We start from the raw sequence: 25,131 nt of genomic DNA, 5'->3' as shown, positions 1-25,131 counted from the left end.
CCAACCTATCTTTGCATCATCAGCAAATAGCTGTATGTCACTTGTGAAATCCTTCCCAATATCATTAATCTACAGATTGAACGACAGTGGACCAATTACTGATCCTTATGGTACATCACTGGTTATCTTAAATCTTGCAGACTCACATTCCACGTATACCACTTTTTGATATCTGTGAGTCAGCCATCCTCTTATCCACAATAATAATCTATAATGCAAACCCATATTCTCCAATTTATGCAACGGTCTACCATGCACTATTCTGTCAAAAGCCTTAGCAAAATCCAAAAGTATCATGGTGTATCCATTCCTCTTGTCTAGTTCAATGGTAACATTTTTATAGAATGTGAGCAAGTTGCTAAGACATGACCTTCTCTTAGTAAACCCATGGTGCTCATTTCAAAGTACAGATTCACTATTAACCCATTTCTGAATGTGAACCCTAACCAATTTTTCCAAAATCCTCACCACCACTACTAAGATACTAATTGGTCGATAGTTGGATACATTGGTCTTTGAACCATCCTTGTGCAATGGAATTACCATACTTTCTTTCCATTCCTGCAGAATCTTCCCTGTTCTGAGACTCATATTAAACAGTCTGGTCAAAGGAATAGCTAGATCAGCTGATATCCCATCAGTCCCTATTGCCGAATTCTTGTTCAGTTTGTGCAGCAGCTCTAATACCTAATTCTCATACACCTGAGTTTCTTCATCCAGTGAAGAGGTAGTAGTGAGCTCAATGTTGTGTCCAGGTTGATAGCTTTTAACAAAATGGGCACTCAGTTGAACAACCTCTTTTGCATCTGTTACGCTCATGCCATCTGCATTTAGAAGAGTTATTCTTTCATATTCATTCTTTTCTTTTACTTACAGCATATCGATAGAATTCTTGTAGATTGTCTTTATCACAGAGAGCACTTTGCTTTTTGTACAACAGTTGACTATTCTAGCCTGCTGCTTATAATTTTCGTAACAGACATCTTCCTTATGCACATGTTATTCCTTCCACATCATCCTTTTCCTACGAATCTCTTGCTTAATAAGATTACCATCCATTTGACACCTGCCCTATTTATTCTTCGAACTCTTGGGATACATTCTGATATCACATCATGTATGTATTGTTTATGCTTCCCATGCATTGCTGATATTATTCCCATCCAGCAGCCAATCCTATTCAACTGAACTTAGTATACTCCTTAGTGGGTCATAATTTCATGCTTTGTAGTTCATCATGTAACCTTTTCTGAATGGAACATTCATAAATTTGTCATTTCCCAAGTAAGTACCACATGATTACTGTCATCAACCAGAGGTAGAATAGTTACGTCTTTAACTAAAATGCCCTCTGACACTATAATCAAATCTAACACTCTTTGACCTCGAGTTCCTTCCTTTATGCCTGCTTGAGGAAGTTGTCTCACAATAGCTCAATAAATTCATTTTCACTCTTCTCATGAGATTCTGCTGCTACCCAATTAATATTTGGATAATTAAAGTCTCCCAGTATGATTACTCCTTTCGTGCTCATCTTTTCTTCATCACTAGCAACCGATCCCCGCAAGTCTGTAACAACACCCTACTATGTAATTGATCTTGTTAGATTCCACCTCACATCTGATGGCTTCAAACTCAGTGCCACATGAAATACTGTTAATAGTAGTACTACAATCATAGGTCTCAACTCTAACTGGATTCAAGTTATCATATTGATCAAGTGAACAAACTCTACCCCTTTGTTTCTGATACTCCTAGCATTAGTGTACAGACATAATAATCTACCTGTGTGTTCTTTTGTGTACTCTTGTCTGCAGTCTGCATGACACACTTCTCTAGTGCATTATTCATGTAGACTTCTTTTCACATGTTTGCTGGGTCTGAACTGGACATATTAGACAAACGTGTGCAAAGTTGTCTACATGTTTGTTAATGATATTTCATGTGGATTGGCTGGGGATCTTCAAATGCTTGCTGATGATGATGCAAAGTTAGGTACAATCATTAGGAGTAATGTCGATGTTAATTCTTTACAGGAAGATTTCAGTAGACTTGGGCTAATGAGTGGGATTCCAGTTTTAATAAATGCAAGTGTTACACGTTGAGATACTGAGATATAAGGCTATGTATTGTATTGGTGGAGCTGTACTTCAGGAAGTGGATGAGATTTGGGATCTTGGAGTGATGGAGGACAATGGACTGAAGTTCCAAGGGCACATCACATGTGTTGCAAAGACTGCACATCGCATAGCTGCTGTGATGAATGTGCATTGACATGTAAGGATACGGAAGCGCCTCTATATGAGGCATTGGTCAGACCACATCTGGATTATTGTGCTCCCATTTGGTCACCTAGTTTTCATTGTGATGTGGAAACACTAGAGAGGGTCCAGAGACGAATAACCAAAGTGATATCAGGACTCTGGAGTGTTGGTTCAAGTTAGTTAAGGGATTCTATTGGATTAATACAGAAGAAATTATAAAATGAGTGGATGTTAAGATGGGAAGAATGAGAGGCCATCCTTGGAAGTTGTATAAGGATGTGGTGAAGAAGGGTGTGAGGAGTAGATTTTTAGCTTGGAGAGTTGTTAGTGAGTGGAATGCATTGCCTAAGTGGCATTGTGAGTGCAGGTAGTGTAAATAACTTCAAAGGTCATTATGATAGACATTGTACTGGCTGAGTGTGCCTCCCCTAATGAGTGGTGACTCCATGGAGGTTACCACATAATAATGCTAATAATAATAATTATTATTTTAAAAATTGTCATTAAAATTGCTTCTTGAATCATTAAACATGTAGTAATTTTTAGGGTTTTTTTTTTTGTATTAGATCGTGAGGACCAGTCAATTCTCTGCACGTAAGTTATTTCTGTATACATTGTTTAGTATGTAAAGTATGTATCTTATTTCAATATAAGATAAATAGTAGAAAAGGCATATTAAATAGATACTTGTATTTTTGTGTATGTTTTTGTGATTATTTATGAAGATGCATATAGTACAATTAACTAATGGTTTTAAATTGATAGAATTTTAAACATAACCAGCAGAATAACATAAGCATTACATTATTAATAGAAAACAATAAATTATCTTGATAATAAGGTTGAGATATAAATCAATTGCAATATCAAGATCCACCTAATAAGATTTGCTGTGTTTGAGTTCCATTCTTTATTTTTAGTATAATTCCAAACACAAAACAGTGTTGATGTATTATTCTACTTCAGTGCTATCCACTGGCATTAGAAAGAAATTACTAACATTAAATTTTATAGTTGCTACGATGAAAAGTACATTAATGTGTTGGAATAAGGAGGTGGTGATGCCTCTATATGAGGTATTGGTCAGACCACATATGGACTTATGGGCTTTGTCTTATATGGAGGCATTAAGGTTTTTCCTGGAAACCTTCATTTTTTTCAAATTCTGCAAAAATAGGCAAACTGGAAGATAGGATTAATTGCCTTGTCATAGCATTAATTATGTGAAATCAGTTTACTTGGCTGTAGCAGTCCATTGAGCTAAACACATTGAGGAAAAGGCAGTTTGGCACATATAGATGCTAACAGGACAAAATATGTGATTGAGTGTTAGTATAGAGGAGGAGGAGAAGATTCACTTGTGTGCTTTTAACTGTGATGCATACCTGAAGGGAAAGGGAATTTTTATAGTTACCGAGAGAGAGATAATTATTCTGACAGTTAATGAGTATCTCTAAATGATATGACCACTTTTTCTCCAATTTGCAGTTTGACTTCAAGTTAGGCTTTTTTTTTTTAACCTGTTGTATGTCATTACTGTGAGTGAAGTAAGGGTTAGATATTTTGGAAACTGCTCTACAGACCAAACATGAAACTTTTTCTAGTCACATCATACTTCAATAAGCAGGGCAGTGGTCTCACACTGGTTGATGAAATTCATTTCCTATCTGCAATTAAGATTGCAAATTAGTTTTTTTATTAACCACTGTAAGTCATTGAATTTCATTTATATTTATATCTGTTTAGGATTTTTTTTTAATTTTAAGAATTAATATAGTGTTAGCATGTAACTTTAATTTCATTTTTCTTTAAAATATTCATTTGGAAATATAAAACTGAGAGTTCTCCAGAAGAGTGCAGAGGATTTGAATTAGTTCAAGGTGGATCTAAGAAGGCACATAAGGCTCACTTAAAGTCATAATGATCTTGGAATTTGATTGTTGTTTATATTCCTCGCATAAAAGTTTGGTAGGAAGTTGAGCTATGGGATGCACAAGCCATTGTATTTTATAAAGGTTAATCCATACAGTTGAGTTTTAATATTGTTATATAAGAGAATGGTCAAATTACTGCTACTACTTAGCAGTATGTTTTAAGCAATTCTTAATCATACAGACATCTCCACATCTCCACATAGCCTCTAAGGATTGTGGAGAACTGACTTTGATCCAGTGTTCACTTTCCAGTGATGCCTGTTATTAGATATCCACCCACATACCAAATGGACGATGATGAGACAGCAAATCGGGACATAGCTGACCAAAATTGTATTCTGTATTGGCTTAAACCAAAACAAAGAACCATGGAAAATAGTGAAAAGTCACATATTTCGCTGTAAAGATGTGCATAAATTCATGTGGAGAGAACATAAGAAACAAGAATAGTCTTATTGATTAGTAGCTGGCCTGGTTGGCTGAGTGGTTAGCGTATAAGCTCTATATCCAAAAGGCTTTGTGTTCGAATCCTGCCGTGGGCATGGATGTTTGTGATCGTCTGTGGAAAAACTAGTGGTGGTGGTGGTGGTGGTGGTTGGCGATAGATGGCATTGGTGTAGTTGTAGTAGTCACTTAGTGGACTGTGTGGTTGAGACAGAGTTGCATAGCAAGTGCCCTCCCTCAATGAGTCTTTGGACTCCCTGGAGGTGTTAAATAATAATAAATAAAAATTATGTTATTGTTGATAGTGATATCATCACACTGAAGGATACAAGAGTATACATGAAATTTGAAATATTAAGTGATCACCATTTAATTTTGGGTAAGGTAAAATGAGTGTCAAGTTACAAATAAAAACATATAGAAATGATTTAAAAAGAACAAATTTGAACAACTTTCGCAGATGAACTGTAGATTCAATAAATAAATATTATTGAAAAAGTGGAAGGGTTTGAAAACAAGAACTAATTCTTAGAAACTTTGCAAAATCCCAAAGAAAAATCATTCATTGATACAACCAGGAAGTATACGGTGAAGTCTTCTGCAAGGATAAAAAAAATCTTAACTTCATAGTAGACTCAAGAGGTTAAAAAGCCATTCCAGGAAAAGAAGACATGTTGTAAGTTCTTAGCAATTAAGTCAGTATGTGCCATTAGAGAATACAAGACAAAGTATAAGAAAGCAAAGGTATATGCAAAAAAAATAACAAGAACATATCTTGGAAACATTGGTAAGAATATGGAAAATAAACAAGGTAAAGGAAAGAAATGTTCTAGAGTGTATTGAAAATGCTCAGAAATAGTGGAAAGTGTAGTGAAAAAAGAATTAGAGATTATAAAGGGATATAAAAAAACTGAACATAAATTATGCATATTGCAGAAATTATGTATATAAATTGGTATGAGAAAGTGGAGATGAATATGAAGCTGTGATTTGGAAGAATGTGGGAGTTAATATTCAGTTGTTTGCCAAATATGCTAGAAATTATATACATAAATTAGTATGAGGAAATGGAGATGAATATTGAACACTTTATTGGAGTATTTCATCCTGGAGAAGTATATTTTAATACTAGAGGGATAGGGCAGGCTCAAGGTTCAGAGGTGCAAGAGGAGAGTGTGTTGAAAATACTGAGTACTCTGGATGTCAGTAAAGCTGTGGGATTGGATGGTATTTCACTATGGGTTTTGAGAAAATGTGCGAAAGAAGAACTGACAGTTCCATTGACCTTACTTTTCAATTAACATCTGGCTACTGGAAAGGTACCCAAGGAATGAAAGAAAGGTAAGATAGTGCCAAGTGTCTGATTATAGACCAGTTTGTGTTTCGTCAGTAGTTAAGATCTTGGAGAAATTAGTGAGGGATCATATACAGTGTTGGGCAGATGAGGGTAATTTTATCTCTGAGAATCAACATGCATTTGTTAAGAGGTACTCTTGCTTTAGTAATATGATTGCCTTTTATAATAAAGTGACAAGAGCAGTTGATTAGGGAAAGGCACATACTGCCATTTTTTTTTTTGATTTTGCAAAGGCATTTGACAGGGTGCCACATGATAAACTGATATTTAAGTTGCAGCACATGGGTTTAGATGTTGGGTCAACGGATTCAGGATCAGAGAGTTGTGTTTGATGGGGCAATATCAAGGAGGCAGAAGGCTACAGGTGGGGTTCCACAGGGCTCAGTACTGTGGAACCCCACAGTACTGAGTACCTGTATTGTTTAACCTTTATATCACTGACATTGTCAATGGATTGCAGGGTGATATTCAGTTGTTTGCAGATGATGTGAAGCAGAGATGTTATTAGTAATCGTGCAGATGTGGGAGCCCTGCAAGAGGATTTCAATAAACTAGACAGATGGGCAAATGAATTGGAGTTTTAGTTTTATGCAACAGAATGTAAAGTCTTGAAGTTTGGGATACATCGATGGGAGGCTGCATACCCTATTGGAGGAAGTAGGGGAGAAGACAGATCTGCAGGTGATGATTGATAAAAAACTGAAATTCAAAGAACATATTGCAAAGGCGGTGAAGGTAACCCAGAGGATTGCTGCAATACTGAGAATGACTCTGACCTGCAGATATAAAAGCATAATTGTTCCATTGTAAGACCCTGATCAGACCACACTTAGATTATTGTTCTCAAATTTGGTCCCCAGGATTTGAAGGGGATAAATTAACTGTGAAAAGGGTACAGAGGCAGGTAACAAAGATAGTTAGAGGACTGTACAATGTTAGTTATGAGGATCGGCTGAGGGAATGTGAACTGCAGAGTTTGGTAGATTGATGAAAGGAGAGGTGATATGATCGAGACTTTTAAACTGTTGAGAGGTAGTTACAGGCTTGACCCTGGGGAGTTGTTTCTCTTGGTGAAACAGTGGGATGGTGCGATGACAAGGAGGCCATCCCTGGAAGTCACAAAAGGAAGCTATGAGCAAGAGGATGAAGAGTGGTTTCTTTGCATGGAGGGTGATTGAACCATGGAATTCATTGCCTGATAATGATGAGAGCATGAATGGTCAATGAGTTCAATTAGTAGTATGGTAGACTTTGTGCTTCCTAGGAAGGTCCTCCCACGATGAGTCTCTCGACTCCATGGAGGCCTGAATAATATGAAACTGGTGACACAGGGAGTGATTTGGGGGGGATACGTTAAATATGTCAAATGTGTTAAACTGGGGGATAACAGTAGTTAGCAAACTATGGTAAATGTTCATAATTCAAACTGGCTTTGTTTCTCTGACTTAACAAATTAAGCTGGAAGAGACACTTAATTATTTGCTGTCACTAATGATCTAACAAAACTTGTTCACTTCACTACCAGAACATTGGATAATTCTTATCATTCTCTTCACAGCCTGTAGCTTTACTTAACCAGCTGTTCTGTAGTCACTCTTGATGTTAGCTTTCCTCTTGACAACTCTGACCATAACCTTGTCTGTGTTACCTTTTCTACATATCAAGCTTCTCCAAGATAATATCATCCTCATTTCCTTTGGCACTACAGTAGTGCCATTTAAGATGACCTGGATTTGCATGCCTGTTTTGATTACTCTTTCCATTCTTCTCCTGATCAAATAACTGAAGTAATCTTTGCTGGAATGAGGGTATTTAGTATTTATTTCTTACTATACAGAAACACCAACACTATCCAAGTTCTTGTTCTCCATTAAGTTGGTCTAAGCTGTTCAAGATGAAAATTCAGTACACATTAAACAGATCAAGTCAAAATTCCCAGCATCACACTTAACCTCCATGACATTTGTAAAAAAAAAAAACAAAATGTATTATATCTTAAAAAATAAACCAATTCAAAACAAACTTTTTAAGAACCAAATGCAGAAGGCTTGACTAATATAGGCAAGGTTTTTGCATTTGGGGCTTTGAATTTTTTTTTTTTTTTTAACAGATGGTCTGTAGTGAGGCTGTGGTTTTTAACTCAACCCATTTAATGACAAGAAGTCAGCCTTCTCCTCCAACTCTTATATAGATGACCAAAGGGAAAATCACTTCTACTTTATCACAAGCTTATCTCATTCAATCTTTTACCAAAACAACATCAGAAAAATCCTCAGTAATCTAGACTTTATCTATCTTCATACTGATACATACATTACCCGCTACTGTTTATCATTCCTGATAAGCGGTAGTGGGTTATGTTCCTTTGAGGCCCTAGGCATAATTTTATTATAAGGCCCTTTATGTAAAAGTGTTTTTTTTTTTAATATTAAAAAGACAATAAAATCCTTAGTCCACATGGTTAGCCTAATGGCTGTGCACTTCGCAACCATATGCCTGGGGAAGGAGTGTCCTAGGTTTGATTCCCGTCGGTGACATGAGGAGCTGAAGGATCTTCCTCAGCTATAGCCAAGTTAGCCGGTCTTGGGCATGGACAGTAGGTTCCCCCCCTCCAGTTTATCTTGGGGTTTTTCTTCCTGCAAAGCAGGCAAACCAGCCTTGAGAACTCAACACTACAGGACATATGATACACTGGACGTAGGGCTGACCACCTTATCCTGTGAATGGCTTGAGGTCTGATGATTAATAAAACCCTCAACTCTGTAAGGTAAAAGGAAGATGAGATGAAATTAGATAAAATTCTTAAATAATAACAAGTTTTTTCTTTATTTATAATTATTTATTTAATTTGTCTAGTTAGTAGTACAACTTACAATGTTACCTTTTGTGCTTTTAAATCTGCAAATTGATCGATAATGTTATCATAATTTAACATAATAACTACATCATTTTCTTTAAACATTATAGATAAATCATTTAAACGAGTCTGTCCTAAACTATTTCTTAAATAATTTTTTATTCTTTTTAAGACCAAAAAAGAATGTTTGCCACTAGCATTGCTTATTGGTAGTTCACTAAATTTTCAAGAGGCATATTTTCTTTTTGCTATATAATTTTGGCGGCTACTCAAGACGACAAGGCCCTAAGCATGTGCCTAGTGTGCCTATTGGGTAATCCACCACTGCTGATAGATCTCCTGCTGGTGATGGTATATACCATCTAGTGGTACAAAACTTTTGTTCCAGATGACAGCTTGTATATCTAATAACAGATATATAAGCTGTCATCTGGAGATGAGGAGAAAATCATGTTTATATTTCATGTGGAGTCATTTTGGTGGAATCTAATAAGATAAATACAATGAGGTGTTTTGTTGCAGACTAGTGGATTGGTTGATAGTGATGACCAAATCCATTACCAAATAAAGATGATGATTGCAAAACAGATAATCATAATGGGAGATTTTAATTATCAAAACATTGATTGGGTAGCAGTGAAATCTCATGAGAAGAATGAAACGGAATTTATTGAGCTGTTATGAGACAAATTCCTCAAGAAGCATATGATAGAAGAAACTTAGGTCAAAGAGTATTAGATTTGATTATAGTGTCAGAGGATGTTTCAGTTAAAGACATAACTATTCTCTGGTTGATGATGGTGATAATGCAGTACTCACTTGGGAAGTGGCTAAGTTTATGAATGTTCCATTCAGAAAAGGTTACATGTTGAACTACAAAGAAGAAAATTATGATCAACTAAATAGTATGCTGGGTTCAGCACAATGGTATCAGTTGTTGGATGGAAAGAATATTGACAGTGCATGGGAAGCATTTAAAAAATACATTAATGATGCAATATCAGAATGTGTCCTGAGTGTTTGAAGAATAAATAGGGTGGGAGTGAAATCGATTGTAATCTTAACAAGCAAAAGATTTGTAAGAAAGATTATGTGGAAGGAATAGCATGTGCATAAGGATAATGTCTGCTGTGAAAATTATAAGCAGCAGGTCAGAAGAGTCACAAATGTTGTATGGAAAGCTAAGTCTGAGTATGAAAGGAGACTGACACTGCAAGCTGAAGACAAACCCCAAAAATTAAGGGAAGGTATTGTTATGCTGCAAGTAAAAGAAAGAATGAATATGAAAGAATAACTCTACTGAATGCAGATGGTATGAAGGTGACAGATGCAGAAGAGATTGTTCGACTAATAAGTGTCCATTTTGCTAATAGCTATCAACCTGGTATATGCATGGAGAAACCGGATGAAGAAACTCAGGTTTTCGAGGAGGAGGTATTAGCGCTGTTGCACAACGTGAATAAAAATTCAACGGTAGGGACTGATGGTATATCAGTACAATTGCTAAAAGCCTGTTCAGCCAAACTGGCTATTTTTTTTACCAGGCTGTATAATTTGAGTCTCAGAACAGAGAAGATTCCACAGGAGTGGAAAGAATGTATTGCAATCCTTTTGCACAAGAGTGGTGCAAAGACTGATGTATCAAGCTATTGACCAATCAGTATCTAGTATTCAACGTGTGGTGGTGAAGATTTTGGAGAACTTGATTAGGGCTTGTATTGAGAAATGGGTAAACAGAGAATCTCTGCTTTGCAATGAACAGCATGGGTTCACCAATATTCATGGGGAATGAATACACCATGACTTTTTTGGATTTTGCTAAGACTTTTGACAGAATATATTATTGTTATTATTATTATTAAGAGAGACCTCCAGGGAGTCAGAGCCTCATCGAGGGAGGCCAAATACTACACACACACACTAGCTATCATACTTATTCTTGAATTCATTCACACTGCTTGCACTCACAACATCCAATGGCAGTCCATTTTAATCACACACCACCCTTTGAGAGAAAAATTTAGCCCTCACACCCTTCTTAGCAGCATACATTCTCAGCTTTCAAGGATGCCCTCTTGTCCTTTCCCCACCCTCCATTAATTGAAAAATTTCATCAATTGAAATCTTGTATGATTCTTTCAGTCTGCAGTCTACAAATTCTCAATCTATCTTCATAATCAGTATTCCACAATCCTGATATCATTTTTAACATTCTCCTTTGTACTCTCTCCAATATATCAGAATCACAATGGAAACCAGGACACCAGACCTGCGCATAAAGGTCCAAGCAGGGTCTTATCAAGGCCTTGTAAAAAGGCAAAATGACATCCTTATCTTTACATGTGAACATTCATTTCCGCATTGCAATTATCTTTTGAGTTGTATTTGCAATTTTTGCCACATGGGCCCCTAAACTTCAACTTCCTCTCTATACTCATGCCAAAGTAAATGCTTTACATTTACTCACGTTGAACTGACAACTCATTTTCCCATGCCAACAATTCCAGCCTATTCAAATCATTCTGTATGTACTGCATATCAGCAGCATTCCCGATTACCTTATCTATCTTTGCATCATTCGCAAATAGCTGTATGTCGCTTGTCAAATCCTTCCCAGTATCATTAATATACAGATTGAATAACAGTGGACCAAGAGCACTGAACCTTGTGGTACATCACTTGTTATTATTTTTTATTCTTTTCATTGATTTTTTATTATTAATCTTTGTACTTGTTATGGGCAATACTACCCTTACATCACATCCAGACATCTCGTCTAAACTTGATATAGGCCTAAGCCTTTACAAGTGTTTTACCCTATGCCTGTTCTAGTTATCATTGTAGTCATTCTCTGCTGGCAACGGCATGCCACTGTTGGAAAGAACTTAGGGCCCTTAAGGAAAGAACTTTTATATCCTTCTGCGAAGGACCAAGCTGTTTTAAGTGCTTATACTATCCGCGCTCCATATGCCATGTAGAGAGATGTGGTGCTGATAAACTTCGGAGTTGTCCCATGCTCCTCCTGTATCTTACTAACTAGATATTGGTTATTCTTATAATAGTTTACCTTATTATTATTGCTATAGGCTAGTGGGCGTCCTGTTCCTACCACACTGGCATCAACTACCCAAACATCACCATCTCTTTTAATCACTAAGTCTGGCTTATGCAAACCCACGGAGGTCCTATAATGTGGTTCCACTGCAGTGTCCCAACTTTTGTTCTTAAAGCGATTGTTCAGAATGGAGACCATGGCGGCATGCCTCTGCACGCGGACCCCATGGGTGCGGAAGCAACACTGGGCTTCATGAGACAATGTCTCACTGTAGTGGCAGCCAGTCCTACAGTTTGAGTTGTAACTACCCTATCTAGCTATGCGGGCTCGAGTGGGCAGGGCATTAATCCTCGTCTTGATAAGGTCAATATACTCGAACCCAGGGAGGAGTCTGGTGCCGTCCCTTACTCAGTTATGCTGGGGAGGTACCAGATATGACTTTTAAAGGAGCATCATCTACAGAAGAGTGCAGCAGACATGCCCATCTCTTGTGTTCTGCAGTTGCTGACTCAATTAAGGTACCTTGATAATTTGAACAGCCTTTAGCCTGCCTAAAGTCCTCTTATATTAATGTTTTATAGAAAGCTTCTCTGCAGATAGGGAAAGAAGATAGTTCTTACTTCGCGATTCTGGACAGCTGCAGACGTGAGATCAGCCATCTAAGGGATGGAACCCCGAGCCTGCTGCCCTTCACCCTCGCGTGGAAATATGCAGTAGGGATGTCAGGCGACAGTCAGAGCCATGATCTCACGGCTGAATAGATAGCCCGTCCATTTGAGACAGTATCGAGATATATGTTCTACCAAGCACCAACTTGTGGTAAAAGCGAGGTAAGAGATAGTGGGAAAGGCAAAATAGTCTTTACTGGGGCTTGAGAGGAGCTTTCCTCAAAGAAGTGATCCCAGCTTCTAGGATAGAAGGGACAGAAGACCTTCCCTTTGGGGGAACATGATACCAAGGTATCTCCACTCTTCCAGGATGGTCAAAGGATTTAACTGCCTCACATGCAAGGAAAACTCTATAGTCTCGACCTTAAGCTTCTTGTCATGACCAGAGGGGACTAGAGCTAAAGATCAGGACTTCTCTACATTAATAGAAAGGCCTTGAATAGAGAAAAAATCAACTGCCCAGTCAACTGCCTTAGTAGAGGCTACGAGAATAAGATCGTCCTCAAAGGCCATAGCATTAAAGGAAGAATCGCCTAGAGAGTAGCCTATATGACTAGGAAGAGAGTGAGGAAACTCATCTATGATGCAGTTCAAGAAAAGCATAGATAGAGGATCACCCTGGCAAACACCCTGCATTGCTGAAATAGAAGTCGAAAGGGATCCTGTAGTGATAGTGATGGAGCTACCCAAGTATAGCTCCATAACATAGGAAAGAAAGGGTTCTGGACATCCATCAATAGACAGCGCTCGAAGGAGAGCAGGAAGGAAGACACTATCAAAGGCCTTTTGGAGGTCCAGTGATGCCATATATAGAGGCGTAAGGTGGCATCAGGAATCAAAGAGAAGAAAGAAGATATATATATTCTCGGCACAGCCGTTTGAAGAGACGAAAGCTCTCTGTCTATAATCAGCTGTATATGTTGCTGAAGTTGTTTAACTAAGATTTTATGATAGAGTTTAAGTAACACAGGGGATATGGTAATAGGTCTAAAGTCTGATGCACAGCTTGAAGTTTCTTTCTTCAGAATGAAGATAGTTCTTGAAGTGCATAAGTATGGTGGTATTACTTTACTGGAAAGGAGAATGTCCACTAAGTCTTGAAGAATCTTCAACAGCACCTTCTGAAGCCTAGCCGCAGGAAAGCCATCAGGTCCAGAGGTGGAAAAATTGGATGGAAGAGCTGCTTTGATCTGGATGGAGACAGGCTGGTATATTTGAAGCAGGAATGGACCTCAATATCGTAGGTTGGTCATTATCAGGGAAGTGTGGAGGTGGAGCAGAAAAGACTGTATCCCAGAATTTAACAAAATTATCATGTAAGTCTGCTAAAGGTGGAGGGGAAGCACCATCAAGGATGATCTTTGCACATTGCCCTCTATTCTTTTTCAAGAGGGCCTATGCAGCTATGCAGGCCCTCTGTAAAAAGAATGTTGATGTGGCATCAAGTGTTCAGAGAAATCAGCATGGGGGTAGTCATTTAACTGATGATCGGTGATATCCATTCCCAGAAGGAGAGTCCGGATGAGAAATTTAAGAAGTTGATAGTTATATTCTGGAAGTGGAGGATCACCTAGAGATGATGTCAGTCTGAGAATCAAAGCCTCTTCATCAACAACCAGATGGTGGCTGAAGATGGAAAGGCAACCCTTCACAAAACCGTTGTCCCCCATACAATATCCCATTTTCATCTATGCAATCCTGTATTATTTTCTTGACTAATTTTTCTAAGACCTTGACAGTGATTCCTGAAATGCTAATCAGTCGGTAATTTACAACAGCAGTCTTGGAACCACCTTTATGCAGTGAAACTATTTTCCCCTCTTTCCACCCCCTTGGGACTAACCCAGACCCGAGACTCTAATTAAACGAAATGGTCAAGGGTACTGACAATTCTTTAGCCGCTTCTTGTACGACACGAGCTGGTATACCATCCAATCCCACAGATGTATTGACATTGAGGTTATGCAATAGACTACTCACCTCCACTTCATTCACCACAATACCCATATAATCTACTGGTTCATTCATTTCTGCAATATTTCTGCAATATTATTTGTGTCACCACCTGAATGATATATTCCTGCAAAGTGCTCACTCAGTAACTCAACTCTATCAACTGATTCAGTTACCTCCCTACCATCGGTATTCTTTAAAATTATTCTGCCATATACATTTTTCCTTTTACTTGCAACATATCGAAAAAACTGTTTAGGATTCTCTTTAGCCTGCATGGCCAATGTTCTTTCATAATCCTTTTTGGCTTTTCTTACCACACTCGTTACCCTTCTGGCCTGCTCTTTATACCGTTCATGTGCCTGCCGGTCACCTTTCTCCTTAAATTTCCTCCATAGTTGTTTCTTTTTTTGCAGCTCAAGCTTAATGGTGTTATTCATCCATTTAACCCCTACTTGATTTACTATTCGGACTCTAGGTATACAGTCAGCCATTGCTTCATGCAAACACTTCTTAACTGCTTCCCATGCATTATCAGCTTCTAGTCCTTGCAGATGTACATGCCATGGCACTGAACCAATCGAACTCCTAAGCTTGTCATACTTTCCAGCCTGATAATTCCACATGTACCCTGTCTTAATTGAAAATTCCACACCTTTAGCTACCTCCCAAGTCAAGACCCTATGATCACTCTCACCAATTGGTGGCAATGTGGTCATATTTGTTACAGCCAAATCCTCAGATGTAATTACTAGGTCAAGCACTCTCTGACCCGTAGTATTTTCCATTACATGCTGTCGCAGATAGTTATCCCTTAATAACCGCATAAAATCCAATTCCTCCCTCCCGGGTGTCCTCTCCTCACTCCAATCAATGCGACCATAGTTGAAATCTCCCACAATAATTACCCTCCTTCCACTCATTTCTTCTATTTGCTTGTGCATACTGTCTCCACCATCTTTTCCATCACCTGGTCTATAGCAGCACCCAATTGTATATTTAGTTCTGCTAGCCACAATCTCACACCAAATGGCCTCAAATGTGCTCTTTTCTCTATCCTGCAATTCAACTTCTATTCTCCTTGGCTACAGCTCATCAGCTATCATCAACAATACTCCTCCTCCCATTTTATTCTCCCTGTCATTCCTGAACACACTATACCCATCACATTCAATCCCACTAGCTATATCATCTACAGTTAGCCACGATTCACTAATGCAAATAACCTGTGGTCTGGAAGTGCAAACCATGGCCCAAAACTCTTTCTTCTTGTTCCTAATACTCCTAGCATTAGTGTACATGAATTTAAGAGCCCCATTAGCCCCATCCCTACCTTGATGCCTTATATTAACTATCCCATTTTGATTTGTTGTCCTTATTCGCTCGGGCATATTTTACTCATTCATACATTCAACTCCCTCCCTAAGCTCTGTATATCTACTTCCCCCCCTTAATAAATCTAGTTTCCCTGATTTTGCACATCCTCTACATTCAGCAACACTTTATATGGTGTATCCTTTCCCTTTGTCTAGTTCAATGGTAACATTGTTATAGAATGTGGGCAAGTTTCTAAGACATGACCTTCCCGTAGTAAACCCATGTTGTTCATTGCAAAGTAGAGATTCACTGTGAACTCATTTCTGAATGCGAGCCCTAACCAATTTTTCCAAAATCTTCACCACCACTCCTGAGATACTAATTGGTCGATAGTTGGATAAATCGGTCTTTGCACCACCCTTATGCAATGCAATTACCATACATTCCTTCCGTTCCTGCGGAATTGTCCCTGTTCTGAGACTCATATTAAACAGCCTGATCAAAGGAATGTCCAGTTCAGCTAAACACTCTTTTAGCACATGTGCCGATATTCCATCAGTCCCAAAATATAGAATGATGGTACTGTAAACACTTTGAACAGTAAACGGCACTCATTAAAATAATTCTTCAATAACTGAATTAATCATCGGTCACAATACACATAAACAAACGTTGTTGCATAAAGTACTACCGATCACTCATGAAATAAAGCAATACAATAATTCCTTAACTTTAGGTTTTATAAGCACAGTTGTTCATTCCTCCGGCATTCAATTAATTCTTTAGGCACTATAATTCCAAACACAGCTAACGGTAAACTCCAATTTTACAGCCTGTACTATTCTCTAGTAACTTTGTACTTTGCTACAAGGTTCCGTGTGTCTTTGAAAGGTCGGCACTGGAATTATATCTCAACTCAAGTATTGCTAGTCTATTTAGTAGTCACTCAGCTATCTCTTCCATAGCTATAATTGTTATTCTACAACTTATTAGCTAACCGCCTCTCGACTAGTAGAATTTATTTAGCTGCTCTAGTGACTTGCCGACTCGCTATTATCGCACTGTGATTCCCGAATGCCCGATTCCAACCTAATGCCAATCTCTCTCTAATAAATCTCTAATCTCCTAATTAATTAATAATTCCAGCGTTCGTCGCTTATATATCTGTATTTCACCCCCTAGATTGCTCACGTCATTTCTTTCTAAAACTCTTTTCAATAAACCTCGCGTGGTGTTCCAAAACGTGCTCGCTCACTTACATACGTTTCCATGACAACAAAACAAAATATAATAAAATTGAGCTATTACATAACGTTAAACTTTACAAACAGGAATAAATAGAGAATATTTACATTTCAAATAATGCGCAGTTAAATTATCAAATACAAGTTCTTATAATATTAACATAATAATAATTAAAATAGCTTAATAATATTTAATACAGTCTTATCACTATTAATACATATGTCTTTGATTAAATAATTAAATATTAGATAAAATTAAAGGTAGTGATATGAATATTAAATTGTAAAATAAGTTGTTTACATTAAATAATATTTACAAGTCTAGCCTTTGTGATGGAAGATCATGTTGGATTCTGAAGCAAATAATAATTACTTTAATCTCTACATAATCAGAATCCAACAGTATGTCTGATTGTGATAGCCAGTTCTCACTAATACCTACAATCTAAGGCAACAAACTCTATCCCTTTGTTTCTGATACTCCTAGCATTCTTGTACAGACATAATAATCTACCTGCTTGTTCTTTTGTATTGTCTTGTCTGCAGTCTGCCTGACACAATTGGACAACTTGCAGATCTCTATTCTGTAATGCCTTACACTTGTAGACATCTTTGCACACATTTGATTGGTCCTAACCGGACAAACACAAACCTGAAATCGTTCTCTCCTCATCAACATTTCCATGACAAAGCCTATTTGCGCCATTAACACAGTTATATAACATTGTTGCACATACATTCACACCGTTCCTCTCTTTATAATTTAGTTTCCCTGACTGTCTGTGTTAGGCCACATACCAGTTATTAGTTTTTCCAGACTTCTGATACCAAACACATTAGTGTAGGCAGTCTCTCTTATACAAATCCAGTTTTCCCTCAGACTCACTCCACACATCCAAAAACTCGCATCCATTCCTTCCACATCCTACGTATGGAATCATTTGCCATAATATCCCTTCTTCTTAATTCATTTTTATCATAGTGCGGTAAAATACTAATGCTTTTCACTTTCTCACTCTTCACTCTCCCCTCTTCCAACAACCCTTTCATGTCTGTTCTCATACTGAACTCATTGCCAGTTAAATCGTTCATATCTGCCATAACTATGATTTCATTTACTCTTCTTTTCTGTTTTTGAATTGCTTGTGTTATATTTTTAATTTTCGCTCCAGGAAAACTTGATGTTATAACTCTCTCATCTATAGCATGTTTTATTATAGAGTCACCATACTAAATAACTTCTTTCTTTTTACTAACAATGTCAGTTACTTGATTTCCGTTATTTCCTGACTTACCTCTTTCTTTGCTTTGTTGTTTCTTATTTTCCTGTTCATTTTTCTTTTTCTCCCTATGCTCATTTAAACACCTCTCAACTTTTTGCAATTCCCATGTCGTCTCTCTGATGATCTGTTTCAACTTTGCTCTTTTGGTGGTTAATTGATTTTTGTCAACCTCCTCCATGTGTACAATAACCTCGTTAACAGGGATAACCTTCTTGTTCTCACCTGTGGTGCTTTTTTTTAGCATTACATTTCTTGCCCTTTGGCGCCATTTTAAACGTATACTAAATATTGAAATTTCTTAATAAAATATGTGATAAAATACTAAATACACTATAAAACACTAAAATCTACACTAGTATACTACAACACACTAATTTTCCAAGGGAAAACACAATAAAAACAGACAAAAATCACCACCTTTACAGGAGCACTAAATTTGTCGACCACTCAATATGTATCCTCGAACCGAATATGATATAGTAGGGAAGACTTGCATAAATTGGAGAATATTGGATTGAATTATAAAATATTAGCATGGATAAGAGGATGGTTGACTGATAGATATCAAAAAGTGGTATATAATTATCCTTAGACCTCATGAAGTCACAGACTAATCTAGGTCTCGTTTGTCATAAACACTGCTCATCATACTGTGCCTTAAACAAATTCAGATTCTTTGAGACAGCACCATCTCAGGTGCATTCTAATCATTGACAACTCTCCGTGCAAAAAACCTGCTTCTTACTCCCTTGCTCACGCACCCTCCTTATACAGCTTTCAGTAGTGATCTGTTGACCTGATAACCCCCCCAGTCTCCCACCATTCTATGAAAACCACTTCAGTGTTAAACCTATAACAACCTGTTTCCAACTTTTACATCTCTTCATGTCACCCTTCTTTTTCCTATCTACTGGACTGCAAATTGCATTGTCTCAACCTTTCTTCATATTGAACATTCCAGAGATTATTATTATCCCAAGATCCCATGGAGTCAAACACTCATCTAGGAGGTTCTTTCGTCATACAAACAGATCATCATGCCGCACCTTAAACGCACTCAAATTCTCTGCAGATACCTCATTCTCAGGCAAGACATTCCAGTCATTCACAATTCTGCATGCAAAAAACCCACTTCTTACCCCCCTGCTCACACACACACACTCCTTATGCAGCTTCCATGGATGACCTCTGGTTCTCTCCTGATTTCCCACTGTTTTCTCTAAAACCTTTCCAACATTGATGCTATAACAACTTGTAGGTTTCTATCTTATCACCCACTCCTCTTCCTCCTATCCACTAGATTCTGTAAATTGCATCTTCTCAACCTTTCCTCATATTCTACATATCAGAGATCAAAAACTACCTTAGTCAGTTGCCTCCAGACCCTTTCCAGCATCTCTTCATCCTTTTGAAAACCAGGTGAACAAATGTAGTCCACATGAGGCCTAATAAAAGCCTTATACAATGGAACAAAATCTCTTTACTTCTACAGCTCAGTGTCCTCTGCATCATTCCCAGAGTTCTTTGTGTTGTCCTCGCAATTTTGGCAATGTGTCCTCTAAATTTCAGATCCTTATCCACTATCACCCCAAGATCTCATTTCCTCTGACTCCAACAATATATCTGCACTAAGCATAAATTTTACATCCCATCTTTGTTTCTCAAATTTTAAAATCTTACATTTTGCAACATTGAACTCGTATCCCCATTTCCATGCCTACTCACTCAATTTATTCAAGTCTTCTTGTAAGGCCACAACATCTTCTTTACTTTTCATAGTTCATCCCAACTTTGCATCATCTGCAAACAACTGAATATCCCCATCCAGATCTTTGCCGATATCATTAACATCTTCTTCTTCTTCTTCTTGGCTTCTCATATTAGGCAATTGTTTGCCTGTAACGTTTTCAAGGGTTTAAAAAGTCTTCTGCCCATCTCCTCCTGGGTCTTCCTCTTGATTGGTGTCCCTTTGGTTTATATATCCAGGCAATATTTGGCCATCTGTTCTCATTCATTCTTTCTATGTGGTTTTTCCAGTTCTTTCTGTAGTTTGTGATGCCATCGGTTATGTTAATTATCGATAACTGTTTTCTTATTTCTTCGTTTCTTGTCTTGTCTATCCTTGAGCAGTCCTAGGGACTTCATTTCTGCAGCTTCCACTTGTCTTTTATTTCGTTCTCCCGAAGTCTATGTTTCTCTGCCATATTTCAGAATTGGTTCGGTTATTATTTTATGTAGTTTTATTTGGGTTGTTCTGGACATCTGTTTATTGAAGTTCCAATGACTGCTAGGAATTTTTGCTTTTTATGTGCAATGTCATTTTCTCCATTAGGATTTATGTAATTTCCTAGATATTTAATTTGTTCACTTGTTCTATTACTTTGTTGTGGATGACTAGTTTGCATATTTTAATTTCTTTATCTTGAAATGCTATTGATTTCGTTTTATTTATTGAGATCTTCATGTCATACTGTTCTATTGTTTTGTTCAATACATGTAGATTTTTTCTGTAATTGGTCTTCATTTTCACAAAAATAACTTGATCGTTAGCATACAGTAGGCTAGTTAATTCTTTATTTCCTATGTTAATTCCTATGATTTTGTTTTTTCTCCATTCTCTTGAAATTTTTTCCATATATATTGAAGAGTATTGGTGATAGTCCTCTTTCTTGAATGAGACCTCCTTGAATTGGTTTTAATTTTTTCGGTTGTTTAATTATTAATTATAATTTTAATATAGCTTTCTTTGATCATATTTGTTATTGCTTTTGTGGTTTGAGGTGGAGCTTTCAATTCATACAGTATATTGATTAATTTTGTTCAGCAAAGGACATCTTACATGTGAGGCAGATCAAAGATGCTGAAGGAAGAGTATTATGGAGAGATGTGGACATAAGAATCAGATGGAGAATATACTTTGAGGGACTTTTGAATGAGGAAAATGCAAGGACTCACAGAGAAGATGGGCAGCCTTCTGAGGGGATGGTGCAGAACATCAGTAGAGTGGAAGTGACGGTGGCCATGAAGAGGATGAGGAATGGAAAATTGGTAGGCCCCAACAGGATTCCAGTGGAGGCATGGAAGGCATTGGGGGAAGGCATTGGGGGAAGAGGGAATTGACCTGCTGTGGGACCTGTTCATGAAAGTTTGCCAACAGGAAAATATACCCCGATCTACGTACAAGACTGTAAAAATTATAGAGGAATAAATTTGATGTCCCACACAATGAAAATCCTAGAAAGGGTTCTTGATGGAAGATTGAGGAAGGAGGTGGAGATTGCAAAGGAACAATTTGGCTTCATGCCTGGTAGATCAACAACAGATCCTATCTTTGGGTTACGGCAGATGATGGAAATGTTTCGAGAGAAGCGACGGGAGCTACATCTGGCATTTATTGATCTGGAGAAAGCATACGATAGAGTGCCATGGCAAGAAGTCTGGAGGTGTCTGAGGGAGAAGAAGGTTCCAGAGAAATATGTCAGGTTGGTGCGGGAGATGTACAGAAATGTGAAGACAAGTGTTCGGACCTGTCTGGGACAGACAGAAAGTTTTCAAATAACAGTTGGCTTGCATCAAGGGTGCATTAAGTCTGTTTCTGTTTAACATTGTGATGGAGGTGGTGACGGAGGAAGTGAGAGAAGATGTGCCTTGGACAATGTTGTATGCAGATGACATCTTGCTGTGTGCAGATTCAAGAGAAGAAGTGGCAGCTAAACTGGAAAGATGGAGGAAAGTACTGGAAGAGAGCAGTATGAGACTGAGAAGAAGTAAGACAGAGTATGTGTGTTGCACAGTGGGCGGTGGCCAGGATACAGATCTGGAGCTGGAAGGAAATGTCATCAGGAAGGTGAGGGACTTTAGATATTTAGGTTCAACAGTGGAAGAAGATGGAGGAGCTGAGAAGGAAGTGGGATGCACGATACAAGTAGGTTGGAGGAACTGGAGGGAGATGGCTGGAGTGTTATGCGATAAGAGGGTGCCAATCAATCTGAAAGGCAAAATCTATAGGACAGTAGTGAGGCCAGCTATGACGTATGCTATAGAAACTGTGGTCCTGACGAAAAATAACATCAGCAGGATGGAAGTAGCAGAGATGAGAATGCTTAGGTGGATGTGCGGTGTGACCAGAAAGGATCATCTGAGAAATGACTATGTGAAGGGAACAGTGAAAGTTACGAACTTAGGAGCGAAGATACAGGAGGCAAGCTTGAGATGGTTTGGTCATGTGATGAGGAGGGAGGACGAATATGTGGGAAGAAGGGTCATGCAGATGGATTTGCAAGGAAGGAGCAGGTGTGGGCAGCCAAAGAAGAGATGGAGGGAGCTGGTAGAAGAGGACTTGAGGATGAAGAACTTGGATGTGGTGACAGCCCAAGACAGGAGGATGTGGAGGAGACTCATCATTAACAGTGACCCCACTTAAGTGGGAGAAGCTGCAGAAGAAGAAGAAGATCGAATAATTTTGTTCTGTTGATTTGATCATATGCTTTCTCATAATCTAGGAAGACCATGTATGTTGGCAGGTTAAATTCTTTTCTTTTTTCTGTAATTTACTTGAGTGTAAATCTGTGCAAAATCTTCTTTTCCTAAAGCCGCGTTGTTCTTTCCAATAATTTCCTCGGCCCATGGTGTTAATTTACTTTTAATTATATCTAGATATATTTTATAGCATGTATTTAATAAGGATATTCCTCTGTAGTTTCTGCAATCCTTTCTGTTTCCTTTTTTGAATATATTTATGACTATTGTTTTCCTCCATTCTTGTGGGATGTTTCCTTCTTCCAATATTCTGTTTAGGAATTTAATTAATAGTAATTAAAATGGTTTAGAGCTGTATTTGTATATTTCTGAATTTATTCCATCTTCTCCTGTAGCTTTTCTATTTTTTAGTTTTTCCAATATTTTCTTTAGATCATTTAACTGTATTGATTTTTCATTTGTTTCTTGACTTATTGTTTTATTTAAATTTGATTATTATTGTTTAGAAGCTAGGTGTAGTGATTGGTCCATTCTTTTGTGGAGAGGCCTTTCTAATTGTAGATCATCCTTTGTTTCTTGAGTCATTTTTTTAATGATTTTATAGCTCTTTAGTTGAGGTCCATTTATGTCATGCTCTGATTTTGATCCAAAATTATCCCTATCTTTTCTTTTGATTTTCCTGGTTTCTCTTCTTGTTATTGCCCTGATTCCTTTATATTATACTAGGGGGCTCTGCCCTATGGCACCCAACCTCCCCCCCCCCATGTTTCTGACTGGTAGGCCGGTTCTCCTTGAATTCTGATGACTCGAATTTCAAAGACTCGACACCCAGGGTAGCCCCTCAGTGTCGAGTCTTCAAAAGGGGGTTTCTAGCACCTACGGTGCCCAATTCCCCAAGTTTCGGACTGGTAGGCCAGTTCTTGAATTCTGATGACTCGAATTTTGAAAACTTAAAAGGGGTCCTTCCCCTGGCGTCTATGCCCCCCCCCCCCGATTTCCGGACTGGTAGGCCAGTTCTTGAATTCTGATGACTTGAATTTTGAAAACTTGAAAGGGGGTATCCTCCCCCTGGCTCCTACAGAACCCCCCCTGCACGTTCTGGACTGGTAGACCGGTTCTTGAATTCTGATGACTCGAATTTTGAAAAACTTGAAAGGGGTTCCTCCCCTGGCATCTATCCCCCAGAGTTCTGGACTAGTAGGCCGGTTCTCCTTGAATTCTGATGACTCGAATTTTGAAAACTCGAAAAGGCCCCCTGGCACCTACAGGCCCTCCCTCACCGAGTTTCAGACTGGTAAGCCAGTTCTCCTTGAATTCTGATGCTTCGAATTTTGAAAACTCGAAAAAGGGTATCCGCACCCTGGCTCTTATGCCCCCCCCCCTGTGTTCCGGACTGGTAGGCCGGTTCTTGAATTCTGATGACTTGAATTTTGAAAACTTGAAAGGGGAGGGTTCATTCCCCTGGCGTCTACACCTCCCCCTCCAATTTCCAGACTGGTAGGCCGGTTCTCCTTGAATTCTGATGACTTGAATTTTGAAGACTCGACACTCAGGGTAGTCCCTGAGTTTCAAAATGTTTCAAATAACTTGACAAAAAACGTGACACAAAAACATTACTTAAAAAGGCTTATCATTTTATATATATAGTGTAGATTTCATTTCCTATGGTTAGAACCTAAGGTAGATTTCTTTTTTTCTTTCTTATTAAAGATTCTATTTCTGGGTTCCAGGTTCTTAGTCCTTTCCTTTTTCTTCGCAGTTTTTTCCTATGGCTTCATATGCTGCTTGTTTTACTATTTGTTTAATGTTTTGCCATTCATTTTCAATATCTGTATCTTCATTTATTTTCTTTGTATGATTTGTAAGTCTTCTTTGATATAGTTCTCTGATGCTATCTTGCTGTAACAGTTCTATCTTAAATTGCTTCTGCTTTTGTTTTTGTGTTCTTGTATTGTTTCTATTTCTCTGGTTTGGGATCTTAATAGTACTGATTAATAAATTGTGGTCTTAGTCAGTATTGCATCCTCTGTATACTCTGCAATTTCTTACCAACTTTATTTTTCACCCACTATTATATAGTCAATGATGCTTTTATATCCTCTAGCTTCTCATGTATATTTATGTATATCTTTATATTTAAAGAAGCTGTTGGTGATTTTCAAGCTATTATAGGCCACAACTTCCCTGAGTTCTCTTCCATTGTTATTTATGCTATTTTCTCCTTGATTACCTATAAAATCTTTAAATGTATTTGATCCAATTCTAGCATTGAAATT

At 37.9% G+C, this 25,131-nt stretch overlaps 1 protein-coding gene across 1 annotated transcript in view; it reads left to right on the top strand.

Moving 5' to 3' along the window:
* Positions 1-25,131, top strand: part of LOC150097089 (myosin-14-like) — a 1,147,103-nt gene that overhangs the window by 162,624 nt on the left and 959,348 nt on the right. The window contains exon 3 of the mRNA XM_090407039.1: positions 2,831-2,858. Within this exon, the coding sequence (XP_090263165.1) occupies positions 2,831-2,858 (28 nt within the window). The remainder of the gene's footprint in view (positions 1-2,830; positions 2,859-25,131) is intronic.

The sequence above is a fragment of the Typopeltis vanoorti genome, chromosome 17 (genome assembly GCF_054136105.1).
Source record: "Typopeltis vanoorti isolate ZY-2024b chromosome 17, IOZ_Tvanoo_1.0, whole genome shotgun sequence".
NCBI lineage: Eukaryota > Metazoa > Arthropoda > Arachnida > Uropygi > Thelyphonidae > Typopeltis > Typopeltis vanoorti.
This window is presented reverse-complemented; position numbering and strand designations above follow the sequence as displayed.